Source organism: Symphalangus syndactylus, chromosome 24 (genome assembly GCF_028878055.3).
Source record: "Symphalangus syndactylus isolate Jambi chromosome 24, NHGRI_mSymSyn1-v2.1_pri, whole genome shotgun sequence".
NCBI lineage: Eukaryota > Metazoa > Chordata > Mammalia > Primates > Hylobatidae > Symphalangus > Symphalangus syndactylus.
Window position 1 is genome coordinate 36657588 of NC_072446.2, and position 16123 is coordinate 36673710.

The following is a 16123-nucleotide window of genomic DNA, read 5'->3' on the forward strand; positions in this document are numbered from 1 at the left end:
GCAGGAGAATCATTTGAACCCAGGAGGCAGAGGTTGCAGTGAGCCAAGATCACGCCACTGCACTCCAGCCTGGGTGACAGAGTGAGACTCCGTCTCAAAACCAAAAATCAAAAACAAAAACTCTGTAGACAGTGAGGAATGAGGAAGAGGAAGATTCCAGGGATAATCAGAGGCAGAATCACTTGATGCCTGATTAGTTATAATCACAGCTAACTTTTACTAAGCGCTTGTTCTGAACCAGACACTGTTCTAAGTCAGGCATAACTTAATATTTTATTGCACTTCACAGATATTGTATCTTTTTTTACAAATTAAAGGTGTGTGGCAGCAACCCTGAAAGTCTATTGACACCATTATTGCAAAAGGAAATACTCACTTTGTGTCTGTCAGCATTTTTAAGCAATAAAGTATTATTTTACTTTTTATTATTTTTATTTTATTTATTTATTTTTGAGACGGTCTCATTCTTTCTCCCAGAGTTCAGTGGCATGATCACAGCTCACTGCAGCCTTGACCTCCTGGGCTCAGGTGTTCCTCCCACCTCAGCCTCCCAAGTAGCTGGGATTACAGGTGCATGCCACAACAACCGGCTTTTTTTGTATTTTTTGTAGAGGCAAGGTTTGCCATGTTGCCCAGGCTGGTCTTGAACTCCTGGGGTCAAGCAATCCGCCTGCCTCAGCCTCCCAAAGTGTTGGGATCACAGGTGTGGGACATTGCACCCAGCTTTCATTTTTTAAATTGTCAGTTAATATAATGAAATGTATTGCTAGTTCAAATTTTTGAACATTACATCAAAACAAGATTGATTTAATGAACACATACGTCACATTTTTCAGAACACATGGAATAACTAAATGAATTTTATCTCAAAGAAAGTTTTAAGAAATGTAACAGTCCAGGCGCGGTGGCTCATACCTGTAATCCCAGCACTTTGGGAGGTCAAGGTGGGTGGATCATGAGGTCAGGAGTTCAAGACCAGCCTGACCAACATGGTGAAACCCTGTCTATACTAAAAATACAAAAATTAGCTGGGCATGGTGGCGCACGCCTGTAATCCCAGCAACTTGGGAGGTTGAGACAGGAGAATTGCTTGACTCCAGGAGACAGAGGTTGCAGTGAGCCAAGATCGTGCCACTGCACTCCAGCCTGGGCGATAGAGTGAGACTCTGTCTCAAAAACAAAAACAAAGCAAAACAAAACAAAACAAAACAAAACAAAATATATATATATATTTTAAATATAAATATATATATAAAGCCTTTCACAAGAGGGCTCAAAGATGTGTTTTAAGAGTCATATGTGTGAACAAATACCATCATTCACCTGCACATCCACTTATACTTCGATGCCTTCATATGTACTATCCTGTAGCAGGACACACTGGCCAATGCAGCAAGTGAGAAGGCTTTTCAATGCCAGCAGGACTCTGTAACAGCTGGATGAGTGGACGCCTCCCCTTCCAGGGCCCATATTAGGTTGAGCGCATATATATATATGTGTGTATGTGTGTGTATATCTATATATATAAAAAACATTTTACCGATTTTTTTACATATATACATATATATGTATATATATAACATATTTTATCGTTTTTGTTTTGTTTTGTTTTGTTTGTTGTTTTTTTTTTTGAGACGGAGTCTGGCTTTGTCACCCAGGCTGGAGTGAAGTGGCGTGATCTTGGCTCACTGCAACCTCTGCCTCCCAGATTCAAGTGATTCTCCTGCCTCAACCTCCCGAGTAGCTGGGATTACAAGGCAGACACCACTACGCCCGGCTAATTTTTTGTATTTTTGTAGAGATGGGGTTTCACCATGTTGGCCAGGCTGGTCTCAAACTTCTGGGCTCAAGTGACCCACCTGCCTCACCTCACAAAGTGTAGGGATTACAGGAGTGAGCTACCGCGCCTGGCCACCAATTTTTACATTGAATAATTTTTCTATTCAGTTGAGTTCTTATATATTCTGGTTACTAATCTCTTGTTGATGTATCATTTACAAGTATTTTCTTTCATTCAGTAGGTTTTTGGTTCACTCTATTAATCGTTTAGTTTGCTGTGCATAAGCTTTTCAGCTTGATGCAATCCCACTTGTCCATTTCTGTATTTGTTGTCTATGCTTTTGAGGACTTACTCCAAAAAACTTGACATTTCTCAACACAGCAATATTTTTCAATTAAGGTATATGCATTGTTTTAGACATATGCTACTGAACACTTAAGAGACTACAACATAGTATAAACATAAGTTTTGTAAACACTGGGAAAATAAAAATTATGTGTGACTAGCTTTATTTGTTTTATTGTAGTGGCCTAGAACCAAACCTGTAATATCTCCCAGGTATGCTTGTATTTTCCAATAAATGATCAGCAAATGATCAGGACAGAAGAGCCTCCTTACCCAATGCTTTCACTTTCCCTTTGTGGTGTCCAGATTCTGGGCCATGAAGCTGTGGGCTCATATGGACCCCTGGCTTGTATGAGGACCCACATCTCGTAACAGCAAATGCCTTGGGTGGAGAAGGTTCCTGGGAGGTGTCACTGATCTCCTCACTGCAGGGGCATTCTGGAAGAACAGGATCAGGAAGGAATGAATAACCCTAGTTAACACTGGTGCATTCTAGAATCAATCTCATCCAACCAACAAGCCTCCTTTTCAAACAGCACAAAGGCTCAGGGACAATTCAACCAAAAAAGAGGTGTGGAGAGCAGACGTAGGGGCCCAAACGCCTGCTTTTCAGCATTGCCCCTCTCCTCTTTTTCTGATAAGATTGTTTTTCTAAGCTAGAAGATACACCGAGAATAAAACGTGGCATCCTTTAAGTCCCAAGTCAGAATATAGACTTTTCTAAACATTTTTGTAAGGGCTAGACACAGTTTTTAAGAAGGGAATCCTTTCTCAAGAGGGCTCAAAGATGTGTTTTAAGTGTCGTGTGTGTGAACAAATACCATCATTCACCTGCACATCCGCTTACACTTTGATGCCTTCATCTGTGCCATCCTGTAGCAGGGCACACTGGCCAATGCAGCAAGTGAGAAGGCTTTTCAATGCCAGCAGGACTTTGTAACACCTGGGTGAGTGGATGCCTCCCCTTCCAGGGCCCATACTAGGTTGAGCCCACAAGCCCTGGTAAGGGACTATTGGTCCTTCCTCTGCTCAGCACAGGCCCAGAGGCCATAATGGGAGAAAGCAACCCCTCCCCATTCATAGTAAGGAAACCTAAATGAAACCCCCAGGAAAAAAAATTACCAGGTTTGGTTTTCTTTTTCTTTTTCTTTTTCTTCTTTGGCTTCACTCTCACAAACTCCTTGAATTTCTTATCTTTATTCTTTTCCTTGTCTTTTGTAGCTAGAATTAAACACAAATGTTGGCATTTTAACATTTTGTTTTCAATGCTGGGGTGCTTATTCTTTTCCTAAGTAAGCATGTCCGATGGGCCTGGCTCTGCCTGGGAAGTCTGGAGCAGATTGCCCATGGCAGAGCCACGCCTCCATCACTTAGCCTTTCAGTCCAGCTCAGCACACTCTGGCCCACTGCCCATCATTGTAAATGGATTTTAGTGAAACACGCCATGCTCATTGGTTACGTGTCTTTCACACTTCAACAGCAGAGCTGAGTAGTGAGGACAGAGACCTTTCAACCCCAAGGTTGAAAGTGTTTATTATCTGGCCCTTTACAGAGAAGTTTGCAAAACTCTACTTAGATCACTGCTCCTCAACCCTGGCTACATACTGGGATCACCTGGGAATCTTATTTTTGTTGTTGTTTTCATCACCATGTCACCCAAGCTAGAGTACAGTGGCGTGATCTCAGCTCACTGCAACCTCTGCCTCCTGGGTTCAAGCGATTCTGCTGCCTCAGCCTCCAGAGTAGCTGGGACTACAGACACACGCCACCACACCTAGCTAAATTTTGTATTTTTAGTAGAGACGGGGTTTCACTATGTTGGTCAGGCTGGTCTTAAACTCCTGACCTCAGGTGATCCAGCCGCCTCAGCTTCCCAAAATGCTGGGATTATAGGTGTGAGCCACTGCGCCCAGACAGGATTCTGTTGCTTGTTTCATTCTTTTTTTAAAAACTGAGGTACCATTCATATAACATAAAATTATTTTTAAATGAACAGTTCATGCCTTCTAAATACCAAAACTTCATCCTCTCTACTCTACAACAAAACTTCTTAAGATGTCAGTCCTCCCTAGGCCGGGCGCGGTGGCTCACGCTTGTAATCCCAGCACTTTGGGAGGCCGAGGCGGGCGGATCACGAGGTCAGGAGATCGAGACCACGGTGAAACCCCGTCTCTACTAAAAATACAAAAAATTAGCCGGGCGTGGTGGCGGGCGCCTGTAGTCCCAGCTACTCGGAGAGGCTGAGGCAGGAGAATGGCGTGAACCCGGGAGGCGGAGCTTGCAGTGAGCCGAGATTGCGCCACTGCACTCCAGCCTGGGTGACAGAGCGAGACTCCGTCTCAAAAAAAAAAAAAAAAAAAAGATGTCAGTCCTCCCTGTCTAAACTTCTCCCTTCACAGTTTTTCCTAATTACATTCTAAAAAGCTTCCCACCTACCACTCTGAGATCAGTTTTCAAAATTAATATCCTCACCATTGAAAAATCCAGTCGTTGCTGGGTGTGGTGGCTCACACCTGTAATCCCAGCACTTTGGGAGGCCAAGGCGGGCAGATCACAAGGTCAGGAGTTCAAGACCAGCCTGACCAACATGGTGAAACCCCGTCTCTACTAAAAATACAAAAATTAGCTGGGTCTGGTGGCACGTGCCTGTAATCCCAGCTACTCAGGAGGCTGAGGCAGGAGAATCGTTTGAACACGGGAGGCGGAGGCTACAGTGAGCCGAGATCGTGCCACTGCACTCCAGCCTGGCGACAGAGCGAGACTCCATCTCAAAGAAAAAACAAGAAAGAAAAATTCAGTCGTAGCTGGGCACGGTGGCTCATGCCTGTAATCCCAGCACTTTGGGAGGCCAAGGCAGGTGAATCACCTGAGGTCAGGAGCTTGAGATCAGCCTGGCCCACGTGGCAAAACCCTGTCTCTACTAAAAATATAAAAATTAGCCAGGCGTGGTGGCAGGCTCCTGTAATCCCAGCTACTTGGGAGGCTGAAGCAGGAGAATTGCCGAATCGGGGAGGCGGAGGTTGCAGTGAGCCCAGATTGCACCATTGCACTCCAGCCTGGGCAACAGAATGGGAATCTGTCTCCAAAACAAACAAACAAACAAAATCCAGTTGTTTCTTCTTCTCTTACCAAATATATTTGTAGGATTTCAAGTAATTCACCATGTCTTACTTTTTAGATATCAACAAGAGTTTACACGTACATATATCCTATGACCTTGCCATCCACTACAACATATTCATTCAAGAGAAAGCATCACTTATGTCCACATAGAGACTTATACATGAAGGCTCATAGCAGTTTTAGTTGTAATCGCCCCAAACTGAAAATTGCCCAAATGTCCATCAAGTGAATGTACAAATAATTCATGATGTATCCATACAATGGAAGACTTTTCAGCAATAAAGGTAGGAACAGCAGGCCAGGCGCGGTGGCTCACGCCTGTAATCCCAGCACTTTGGGAGGCCAAGGCGGGCAGATCACGAGGTCAGGAGATTGAGACCATCCTGGCTAACATGGTAAAACCCCGTCTCTACTAAAAATACAAAAAAAATTAGCCAGGCGTGGTAGTGGGCGCCTGCAGTCCCAGCTACTTGGGAGGCTGAGGCAGGAGAACGGCGTGAACCCAGGAGGCGGAGCTTGCAGTGAGCTGAGGTCTGGCCACTGCACTCCAGCCTGGTACAGTGCGAGACTCCAACTCAAAAAATTAAAATTAAAAAAAAAGTACAAACAGCAACATAAGTGAATCTCAAAGTTTGCTGGGTGAAAGGAGCCAGACAAAACAAGTGCACACTGCAGGATTCCATTTCTACAATAGTCTACATAATGAAAACAAACCGGCTGGGCGTGGTGGCTCACTCCCAGCACTTTGGGAGGCCAAGGTAGGCAGATCAGCTGAGGTCAGGAGTTCAAGACCAGCATGACCAATACGATAAAACCCCATCTGTACTAAAAATACAAAAATTAGCTGGGTGTGGGTGGCTCATGCCTGTAATCCCAGCTACTTGGGAGGCTGAGGCAGGAGAATCGCTTGAGCCCAGGAGGCAGAGGTTGTAGTAAGCTGAGATCGTGCCACTTCACTCCAGCCTGGGCGACACAGCGACTCCGTCTCGGGGGGAAAAAAAAGAGAAAACACACCATAAGTAACAGTAAGCAGAATAGTGGTTGCCTGGAGCTCAGGGGGAGGGGAGAGGTGGGAAGGAGGAACTGAAAAGGGACATGAGGAAAGTTTGGGAGGAAATGGAATATGTTTACTATCTTGACTGTGGTGATAGCTGGGTACAAACATACGTCAAATCTCACCAATTATACCATTTAAATATGTATAGTTCATTGTACAATTAAGTCTCGATAAAGCTATAAACAAAAACAACCAATTCAGTTGCATTTAGTACATTCACAATGTTGTACGACCACTTTGATATAATTCTAAGAACATTTCCATCACTCCAAAGTAAAACCCTTTACCATTAAGCAGTATTTCCCCTCCCCTAAACCCCTCCCCTCAGCCCCACCAACCTGCATCTGACTCCATGGGCTTATCTATTCTGGATATCTCATAAATATGGAACCATACAATATGTGACCTTTTGTGTCTGGTTTCTTTCATTTAGCATAATATTTTCAAGGATATCACGATTTTTAAAACTTTCCAAGTGATTCTGATACGGAATCAAGATATCCACAAAGCAGGTGTGGGGCAGGGTAGACAAGCAGATTCCATTTTAACTAAGCACTTGTGTGCAAGGAAACCACAAATATCTCATTTAATCCTTACAACAACTTGTGTGTATATCATTCCCATTTTACAGGCAGGGAAACTGAAGCTCAGAGAGGTGAAATCACCCACCTGACATCACATAGGTATTTAAAAGCAAATTGGTCTGACTCTCCAGCACCATGTCTGCTCTGCAACCCAGGCCCCTCTCCCAAATTAGCACTTGGTAACCATCAGAAAGGAACAGTGGGCTGTGCCTACTGGCTGGCAATCCTGGAATCTATAGGTAGAGTTGATCTACTGGCTAGAGAACATAGGACTTAAGGGTATTTGAGCTCCTTAACTGTTAAAATACCCTGCAACTAACTTCCTTCCTTCCTCCCTCTCTCTCTCTCTCTCTCTCTCTCTCTCCTCTCTCTCTCTCTCTCTCTCTTTCTTTCTTTCTTTCTTTCTTCCTTTCTTTCTTTCTTTCTTTCTTTCCCTCTCTGGCCCAGGCTACAATCTACTCGACTTGCTGCTGCCCGCGCCGCGGACTGCCTGGGACTGCCGGCGCCCGCCACCGCTGCCTGCCTTTTCTCTTTTGGATGCAGGCACGCGTTCACCATCTTGGCCACGCTGGTCGCCAGCTCCTGACGCCGAGTGCTCTGCCCGCCTCAGCCTCCCGAGGTACTGGGACTACAGACGGAGTCTCGCTCACCCAGTGCTCGGTGTTGCCCAGGCTGAAGGGCGGTGGCGTGGTCTGGCCTCGCGGCAGCCTCTACCCCCCGGCCGCCTGCCTTGGCCTGCCAGGGTGCTGGGATTGCAGCCCCTGCCCGGCCGCCGCCCCATCTGGAAGGTGGGGAGCGCCTCTGCCCGGCCGCCCCGTCTGGGAAGTGAGGAGCGCCTCTGCCCGGCCACCCACCGTCTGGGAAGTGAGGAGCGCCTCTGCCCGGCCACCCACCGTCTGGGAAGTGAGGAGCGCCTCTGCCCGGCCACCCACCGTCTGGGAAGTGAGGAGCGCCTCTGCCCGGCCACCCACCGTCTGGGAAGTGAGGAGCGCCTCTGCCCGGCCACCCACCGTCTGGGAAGTGAGGAGCGCCTCTGCCCGGCCACCCACCGTCTGGGAAGTGAGGAGCGCCTCTGCCCGGCCACCCACCGTCTGGGAAGTGAGGAGCGCCTCTGCCCGGCCACCCACCGTCTGGGAAGTGAGGAGCGCCTCTGCCCGGCCACCCACCGTCTGGGAAGTGAGGAGCGCCTCTGCCCGGCCACCCACCGTCTGGGAAGTGAGGAGCGCCTCTGCCCGGCCACCCACCGTCTGGGAAGTGAGGAGCGCCTCTGCCCGGCCACCCACCGTCTGGGAAGTGAGGAGCGCCTCTGCCCGGCCACCCACCGTCTGGGAAGTGAGGAGCGCCTCTGCCCGGCCACCCACCGTCTGGGAAGTGAGGAGCGCCTCTGCCCGGCCACCCACCGTCTGGGAAGTGAGGAGCGCCTCTGCCCGGCCACCCACCGTCTGGGAAGTGAGGAGCGCCTCTGCCCGGCCACCCACCGTCTGGGAAGTGAGGAGCGCCTCTGCCCGGCCACCCACCGTCTGGGAAGTGAGGAGCGCCTCTGCCCGGCCACCCATCGTCTGGGAAGTGAGGAGCGCCTCTGCCCGGCCGCCCCGTCCGGGAAGAAGTGAGGAGCGCCTCTGCCCGGCCGCCCCGCCCGGGAAGAAGTGAGGAGCGCCTCTGCCCGGCCGCCCCGCCCGGGAAGAAGTGAGGAGCGCCTCTGCCCGGCCGCCCCGTCCGGGAAGAAGTGAGGAGCGCCTCTGCCCGGCCGCCCCGTCCGGGAAGAAGTGAGGAGCGCCTCTGCCCGGCCGCCCCCGTCCGGGAAGAAGTGAGGAGCGCCTCTGCCCGGCCGCCCCGTCCGGGAAGAAGTGAGGAGCGCCTGTGCCCGGCCACCCATCGTCTGGGAAGTGAGGAGCGCCTCCGCCCGGCCGCCCCGTCCGGGAAGAAGTGAGGAGCGCCTCCGCCCGGCGCCCCGCCCGGGAAGAAGTGAGGAGCGCCTCTGCCCGGCCGCCCCATCCGGGAAGAAGTGAGGAGCGCCTCTGCCCGGCCGCCCCATCCAGGAAGAAGTGAGGAGCGCCTCTCCCCGGTCACCCATCGTCTGGGAAGTGAGGAGCGCCTCTGCCCGGCCACCCACCGTCTGGGAAGTGAGGAGCGCCTCTGCCCGGCCGCCCCGTCTGGGAAGTGAGGAGTGCCCCTACCCGGCCGCCCCGTCTGGGAAGTGAGCTGCGCCTCTGCCCGGCCGCCCCGTCCGGGAAGAAGTGAGGAGCGCCTCTGCCCGGCCGCCCCGTCCGGGAAGAAGTGAGGAGCGCCTCTGCCCGGCCTCCCCGTCCGGGAAGAAGTGAGGAGCGCCTCTGCCCGGGCGCCCCGTCCGGGAAGAAGTGAGGAGCGCCTCTGCCCGGCCGCCCCGTCCGGGAAGAAGTGAGGAGCGCCTCTGCCCGGCCGCCCCGACCGGGAAGAAGTGAGGAGCGCCTCTGCCCGGCCGCCCCGTCCGGGAAGAAGTGAGGAGCGCCTCTGCCCGGCCGCCCCGTCTGGGAAGTGAGGAGCGCCTCTGCCCGGCCGCCCCGTCCGGGAAGAAATGAGGAGCGCCTCTGCCTGGGCGCCCCATCCGGGAAGAAGTGAGGAGCGCCTCTGCACAGCCACCCATCATCTGGGAAGTGAGGAGCGCCTCTGCCCGGCCACCCACCGTCTGGGAAGTGAAGAGCGCCTCTGCCCGGCCGCCCCGTCCGGGAAGAAGTGAGGAGCGCCTCTGCCCGGCCGCCCCGTCCGGGAAGAAGTGAGGAGCGCCTCTGCCCGGCCGCCCCGTCTGGGAGGTGAGGAGCGCCTCTGCCCGGCCACCCACCGTCTGGGAGGTGAGGAGCGCCTCTGCCAGGCCACCCATCGTCTGGGAGGTGAGGAGCGCCTCTGCCCGGCCACCCATCATCTGGAAAGTGAGGAGCGCCTCTGCCCGGCTGCCCCATCTGGGAAGTGAGGAGTGCCTCTGCCCGGACACCCATCGTCTGGGAGATGAGGAGCGCCTCTGCCCGGCCGCCCATCGTCTGGGAAGTGAGGAGCGCCTCTGCCCGGCCACCCATCGTCTGGGAAGTGAGGAGCGCCTCTGCCCGGCCACCCATCGTCTGGGAAGTGAGGAGCGCCTCTGCCCGGCCACCTATCGTCTGGGAAGAAGTGAGGAGCGTCTCTGCCTGGCCGCCCCGTCTGGGAAGTGAGGAGCCCCTCTGCCCGGCCGCCCCGTGTCTGCGTAGAAGTGAGGAGCTCCTCTACCTGGCCGCCCCGTCTGGGAGGTCTACCATGGAGACCAGAAGCAATGTGGGGGCTGGACGTGGTGGCTCACGCCTGTGGTCCTGGCACTCTAGGGGGCGAGGCGGGTTGATCACTTTGGACTAGGAGTTCGAGACCAGTCTGGCCAACTTGGCGAAACATGAAGAATACAACAGACAAACCAACCAACCAACTCAATGACAACAAAACAGGTCTACCCTGGAGTCATACTCTAATGTTTTCTATTTTCCTCCCTTTCTGATCCTTTATCCCACTTTCTTTTTCTTCCTCTTCCTTCTCCCTCTTCTTTGTCAAATAGAGGATTGAGTTATTATCACTGATCCATATAAAGTCCCGCTCTCATTTATTTTAACTCCCACCCCCATTTCTATTCCCCGACTTCCCATGTGCAACCTTCCTAATATGTTTGATACGCATCTTTTTGTTTGTATTTTTAGAAAATGTTTATTGTTTTTGTATGCAAAAAAAATTAAAAAAAAAAAAAAAAAAATACCCTGCAACTAGAAAGAAAGTCAACAAACATGAAAGCTGGAGAGAACTTAGACCAATTTGTAAAAGCACTCAACTCATTTTTAAAACCAAGAAACCAAGGCCCAAAGACAGTAGATTGGCAAAACATGGTCAGACGCCTTCTGAATTTCAAAAAAGCTATCAATAATTTTTACTTTTCATTGATCCTGAGAACAGGGTCTTCCCCAAACATAAAAACAAAACTCATTTTTACACAGTTTGACTACCACCGTATTATTAGCCATGGTTTCAATTCATTTAGGCAACAGATATCATGCATATACTATGCTCCAGGCACATTCTAGGGAGGAGGGATATGGCAATGAACAAAGACACCCTCTGTCCCTCACAGAGCTACATTCTATTCAGTTGGTGCAAAAGTAATTGCTGTTTTTGCCACTGAAAGTCACAGCAAAAACCACAATTACTTTTGCACCAACCTAAAAAGCTGATTGGGCAGCAAACTATGAATAGGAGGGAATTTCCTCAACTGGATAAAGAACTTCTTACTAATGGTAAGAAACTGGATGCTTTCCCCTTAAGATCAGGAACAAAGCAAGGTGCCTCTCTCACTACTCCTATTCAACATTTTACTGGAAATCTTAGCTAGCGGAATAAGTCAGAAAAGGAAATAAAAGCTCCACAGATTGAAATGGAAGAAATAACACTATCTTTGTTTGAAGATGATCTGTCTATGTAGAATATCCCAAAGAATTGATCAAAACAAAAACTGCCAGAACAGCACTTACAGCAAGGTTACAAGATACAAAGTTAATATACAACAATCTATTGCTTTTCTATATGCCAGCAATGAATAACTGGAATTTGAAATCAAGAAATAGCAAGGAGATCTGTATGGCTCCGATGGAACTGAAATTAGAATTAGGTTGAGTGAGGGAAAGAAGCAGATGGAGGCTAGCAGCAGATCATGATGAAGGGCCCTGTGAGGAAGTTGGCTTTTACTATGAGTGATTTAGGGAGCCACTGGAAGGATCTCAGCAAAGGAGGGATATTATCTGTTGTACCTTCACCCACACTCCCCCACAACACACACACAAACTGCTCCCTGATCCAGTTTTTATTTGTAAATTCAGGTTTTAGTGACCTCCAACTAAAGTAATTATACCCATCAGCTTAGTGAAATGCTAACAGAATTTATCCTGTCAGCAGCAGAACTGCCTGAGGCAGCAATATAATCTAGGTCCTAAATCCTTGAGACAGAGAGGGCAAGATGTAGAGGAAAACTGCCCAATGCTAAGGCATACCTGGTTATCTGGCTAAAGATGGTGGTCATTTGTAAACTCCAGTGGCAGAACTTGCAGGCCCTGGAGAAGACACAGAGAACTGCCTAGCAAGGACTGAGCTAAGGCAGGTGAGTCCCTGAGGAACAGGGGTAGACAAGGTGACAACAGGCAGAAATCCCCAGACTGCCAGGTGCACAGGAAGTCTCCTGCAGGGAGGCACTCCTATCTCCCACTCCAGGGCCTGGGACAGGCAATCCTGGGACAGGAATCATAAAAGACAGCAGAGCCTCAAAGTGAAGAGTATGGGCTTCACAACAGATTCAAATCATGGCTCCACCACCTGCTAGAGCTGTAAATATTGGTTCAAGTTAATCCATCTCATCTGTACCTTAGTTCCTAATCTATAAATTAGGCATTATAGATGCCTAATATGCCAATATTAGAGTATCCAAATTCTTAAAACAAGTACTTCTAGACCTAAAGAATGACTTAGTCACATAATTTTAGTGGGGGACTTCAACACCCCTCTGACACAGCATTAGAAAGATCATCAAGGCAAAAAACAAAGAAATACTGGACTTAAATCCAGCAATGACAAACTACACATTCCACCCATCTGCAAATGGCAAATAATCTAAAATTGACGACATGCTTGGCCATAAACCAAGTATCAATGAATTTGAATCACTGAAATCATATCAACCACACTCTGAGACCACAGTGGAATAACAGCATAAATTAGGCATAACAGCACCCACCTCAGAGGGTTTGTTCTGATGACTAAATAAGACAATACAAGTAACGAACGTGGAAAAGTGCCCAGCACATGAAGTACTCAAATATCAGCTGTTATTATCTTGCTTGCAATACTCTTTCCCTGGAAAGCAGTGCTGGTCGCTGGTCTGCTGTCAGCTCTCTCTCTGGACAGCTTTACCAATTGTTCCATGACCCACAGAGCATGTACTGGCTGTGGAGCTTCCTCCCGGCTGCCCTGACTAGGTTGGACAAAGAGTGACTTCCTGCCAGGGTTCTGGATCAGAGAGCAGCTTGTCACCTAAGCAGGGTGAGGCTTTCCTCCAGGATGGCCACTTGTCCTCTCCCCAAGCCGCAGGTGTCCATCAGGAGAAATACCAGAGGCCCTCTTGCTCCTCCATACAGCTGACTCTTGAGTATTCCATTCAATCACTGACTTATGAGAGCAGAGGGACAACTGTCATCAGACTGCCGCTTCCAGGAGGGAAAAGAACAGCATCACCACCACCTATGGGGTAACTGCTTGTACACCACAGAGCTCAGCCATGAGGCTGGGACAAGCAGTGACCAGAGTATGTTCTGATCTGCACAAGGGGGTGGCAGCTCAAGGGCAGAACAGAAGCAGATATGGGCTTGGAGGGGTTCTCTCTGCCTATCAGAGAAGTGGTAGTCAGGGCCTGCCACCATCATTTCACCATGTCTACCTTCCCAACTTCATCTCTTATTAGTCCCCTACCACGGGTCCCACCCAGACGCCAACCTAGGACGGCCCTCCAATAATCCCTCCCTCCTCAAGCCCTGCATTTTTCTTAGCTCACGTGGTAGAGGCTGCAATGCCCTTCCCAACACTATTTCTCCACTTCTTCCATAGGAAGAGTTCATGTTCCATGTTCCCTTGAGAGAGGGGTGGAAGATGTTCTGCCTGTCGGATACAAGAAGTGATGTGTGGCACTTCTGGGTTGTGCCTTAAAAGAAAGGAGCCTCCCCTCCCCTCCCCTCCCCTCCCCTCCCCTCCCTTCCCCTCCCTTCCCTTCCCTTCCCTTCCCAGCAGCTGAAAGATAAGCAAGACGGGAAGCCATTTTGGACGCCAAAGAAGAGCAGCACCTGGGGAAACAACGGGGAGAAGAGCAAGGCCCAGGGACCTTCAGAGCCTGGTGGAACAACGGGGAGAGAGCAAGGCCCAGGGACCTTCAGAGCCTGGTGGAACAACGGGGAGAGAGCAAGGCCCAGGGACCTTCAGAGCCTGGTGGAACAACGGGGAGAGAGCAAGGCCCAGGAACCTTCAGAGCCTGGTGGAACAACGGGGAGAGAGCAAGGCCCAGGGACCTTCAGAGCCTGAGCACAACCACCATGGGTAACTTGCAGTTCATCCTGAGAGGGAAATAAACTTCTCTGATTTTAGCCAGCTATGTTGTTCTCTCTGTTATGGCACCATAATCCATATTCTAATTAAGCTCACACTGCTCTTTTTGTTTTAAGGGGAGGAGAACATGCTCCTGCAATAAGGCCAGTGTAGTCCCATGAGAAAAGGTGGAGATGGCAATGAAGAGGTGCCCACTCCAGTGCCCCAAGGCTCACTTTGGCCTAAAACTGAGGTTTACCCAGGGTGAGAGCACAACTCAAACAGATGTAGCAATAAGTAATAATAAGCACAGGAGAGGCCTTCTTTGACACTAGAAAATTCTTTCTGAGCCTAACCTGTATTCAGGACTGAACTCACCTACATAGAAAGAAACCCAAGGGAGCCTGAGCTGGCTCCTGGAAGAGAATTTATTAAGTGACTCTGGTATACTGAGAAACCTCATTTGGAAAAGCAAATCTAAACTGACCTTCTAAATTCATTTTGCAACTAAAGGCTTGGCTGAGAGCAGAACCATATGAGTGACAGGATTACAGAAGGCTGACATCAGAAGGGGCACCTTAGGGACAGGTGATTGGTTTATTCCCCTTGATGCCTCTGAACGCTTGCTATGCCTATTCCTGGCACAGGGATGCTTTTCCTCTTCCCGGCTTCTGGTCCAACTCCTATCTAGCCTCACTCCTTAAGGCATGGGTTAGTCTGCTCAGGCTGTTATAACAAAACATTACGTTATATGTGGCTTAAACAACAGATATTTCTTTATCACAGTTCTGGAGGTTGGAAACTACAAGATCAAGGTGCCAGCCTGTTTGGTTCCCAGTGAGGTCCCTCTTCCCAGTTTGCAGACAGCCATCTTCTTGCTACATCCTCACATGGGGGGATAGGGGGAGCTCTCTGTTTTCTTCCTATAATGCCACTAATCCCATCATGAAGGCTCTACCCTCATGACACCATTTAAACTTAATTATTGCCAAATACCATCACACTGAGGGTTAGGACTTCAACAGATGAATTTTAGGGAGGAAGGCAGGACACAATTCAATTCACAGCAAGGCCTAACTCAAATGTCACCTTCTCTCAACAGTCCAGCTCCTACCCTACAGGCAAAATCTGAATCTGTGTTCCTACAGCACTTTACATGTTCCTAACACAGAACTTAGCCTTCTCATGTTGTTTATGAGCTTTTCTCCCCACATGAAAGGGCTTGGTCTCATGCGTACCTAGCTCTACATCATCACTTTAGAAATGAGGAGATCAGCCAGGCACAGTGGCTCATCTCTGTAATCCCGGCACTTCGGGAGGCCAAGGCAGGCGGATCATCTGAGGTCGGGAGTTTGAGACCGGCCTGACCAACATGGAGAAGCCCCGTCTCTACTAAAAATACAAAATTAGCCAGGCATGGTGGTGCACGCCTGTAATCCCAGCTACTCGGGAGGCTGAGGCAGGAGAATCATTTGAATCCAGGAGGCGGAGGTTGCAGTGAGCCAAGATCGCACTATTGCACTCCAGTCTGGGCAACAAGAGTGAAATTTCATCTCAAACAAAAAGAAAAAAAAAAAAAAAAAAGAAAGAGAGAGAGAGAAAGAAAGAAAGAAGAAAAGAAAAAAGAAAAGAAAAGAAAAAAAAAAGAAAAGAAAAGAAAAGAAAAGAAAAGAGATCAGATCTGTGAAGACACCTGCCTGAGATCACAAAGGGAACAGTGGCAGGTTGCTACTAAGATCAGTCTACGGACTCTCAGACCAGAACTACTACTTCTGCCCAACCTTACCGGCCCAGAAATTGAGGAGTCCAAAGCCAAGAAATCTCTGCAGGGTACTTTCGAGTCCCAGTGGTTTTGCTGGAAGCCCCAGGAATCTCCATCAGAGAAATCCATGAGAACCCAAGTTCGGAACCACTTGAGGCCAGGAGTTCAAGACCAGCCTGGACAACATGGCAAAACCCCATCTGTACTACAAATACAAAAATTAGCTGGGTGTGGTGGTGCATGCCTCAGCTACTTGGGAGGCTGAGGCAGGAGAATTGCTTGAACCCTGAAGGGGGAGGTTGCAGTGAGCCAAGATCATGCCACTGCACTCCAGGCTGGGCAACAGAGTGAGATTCTGTCTCAAAAAA

The 16123-nt window shown here is 49.5% G+C and overlaps 1 protein-coding gene across 4 annotated transcripts in view; it reads right to left on the minus strand.

Moving 5' to 3' along the window:
• PHF20 (PHD finger protein 20) overlaps positions 1-16123 on the minus strand; it is a 182233-nt gene that overhangs the window by 35510 nt on the left and 130600 nt on the right. For all 4 annotated transcript variants that reach the window (XM_055266200.2, XM_063633691.1, XM_063633692.1 and 1 more), the window contains 2 exons: positions 3248-3346; positions 2399-2563 (listed from right to left, as the gene is read on the minus strand). In XM_055266200.2, the coding sequence (XP_055122175.1) occupies positions 2399-2563; positions 3248-3346 (264 nt within the window). The remainder of the gene's footprint in view (positions 1-2398; positions 2564-3247; positions 3347-16123) is intronic.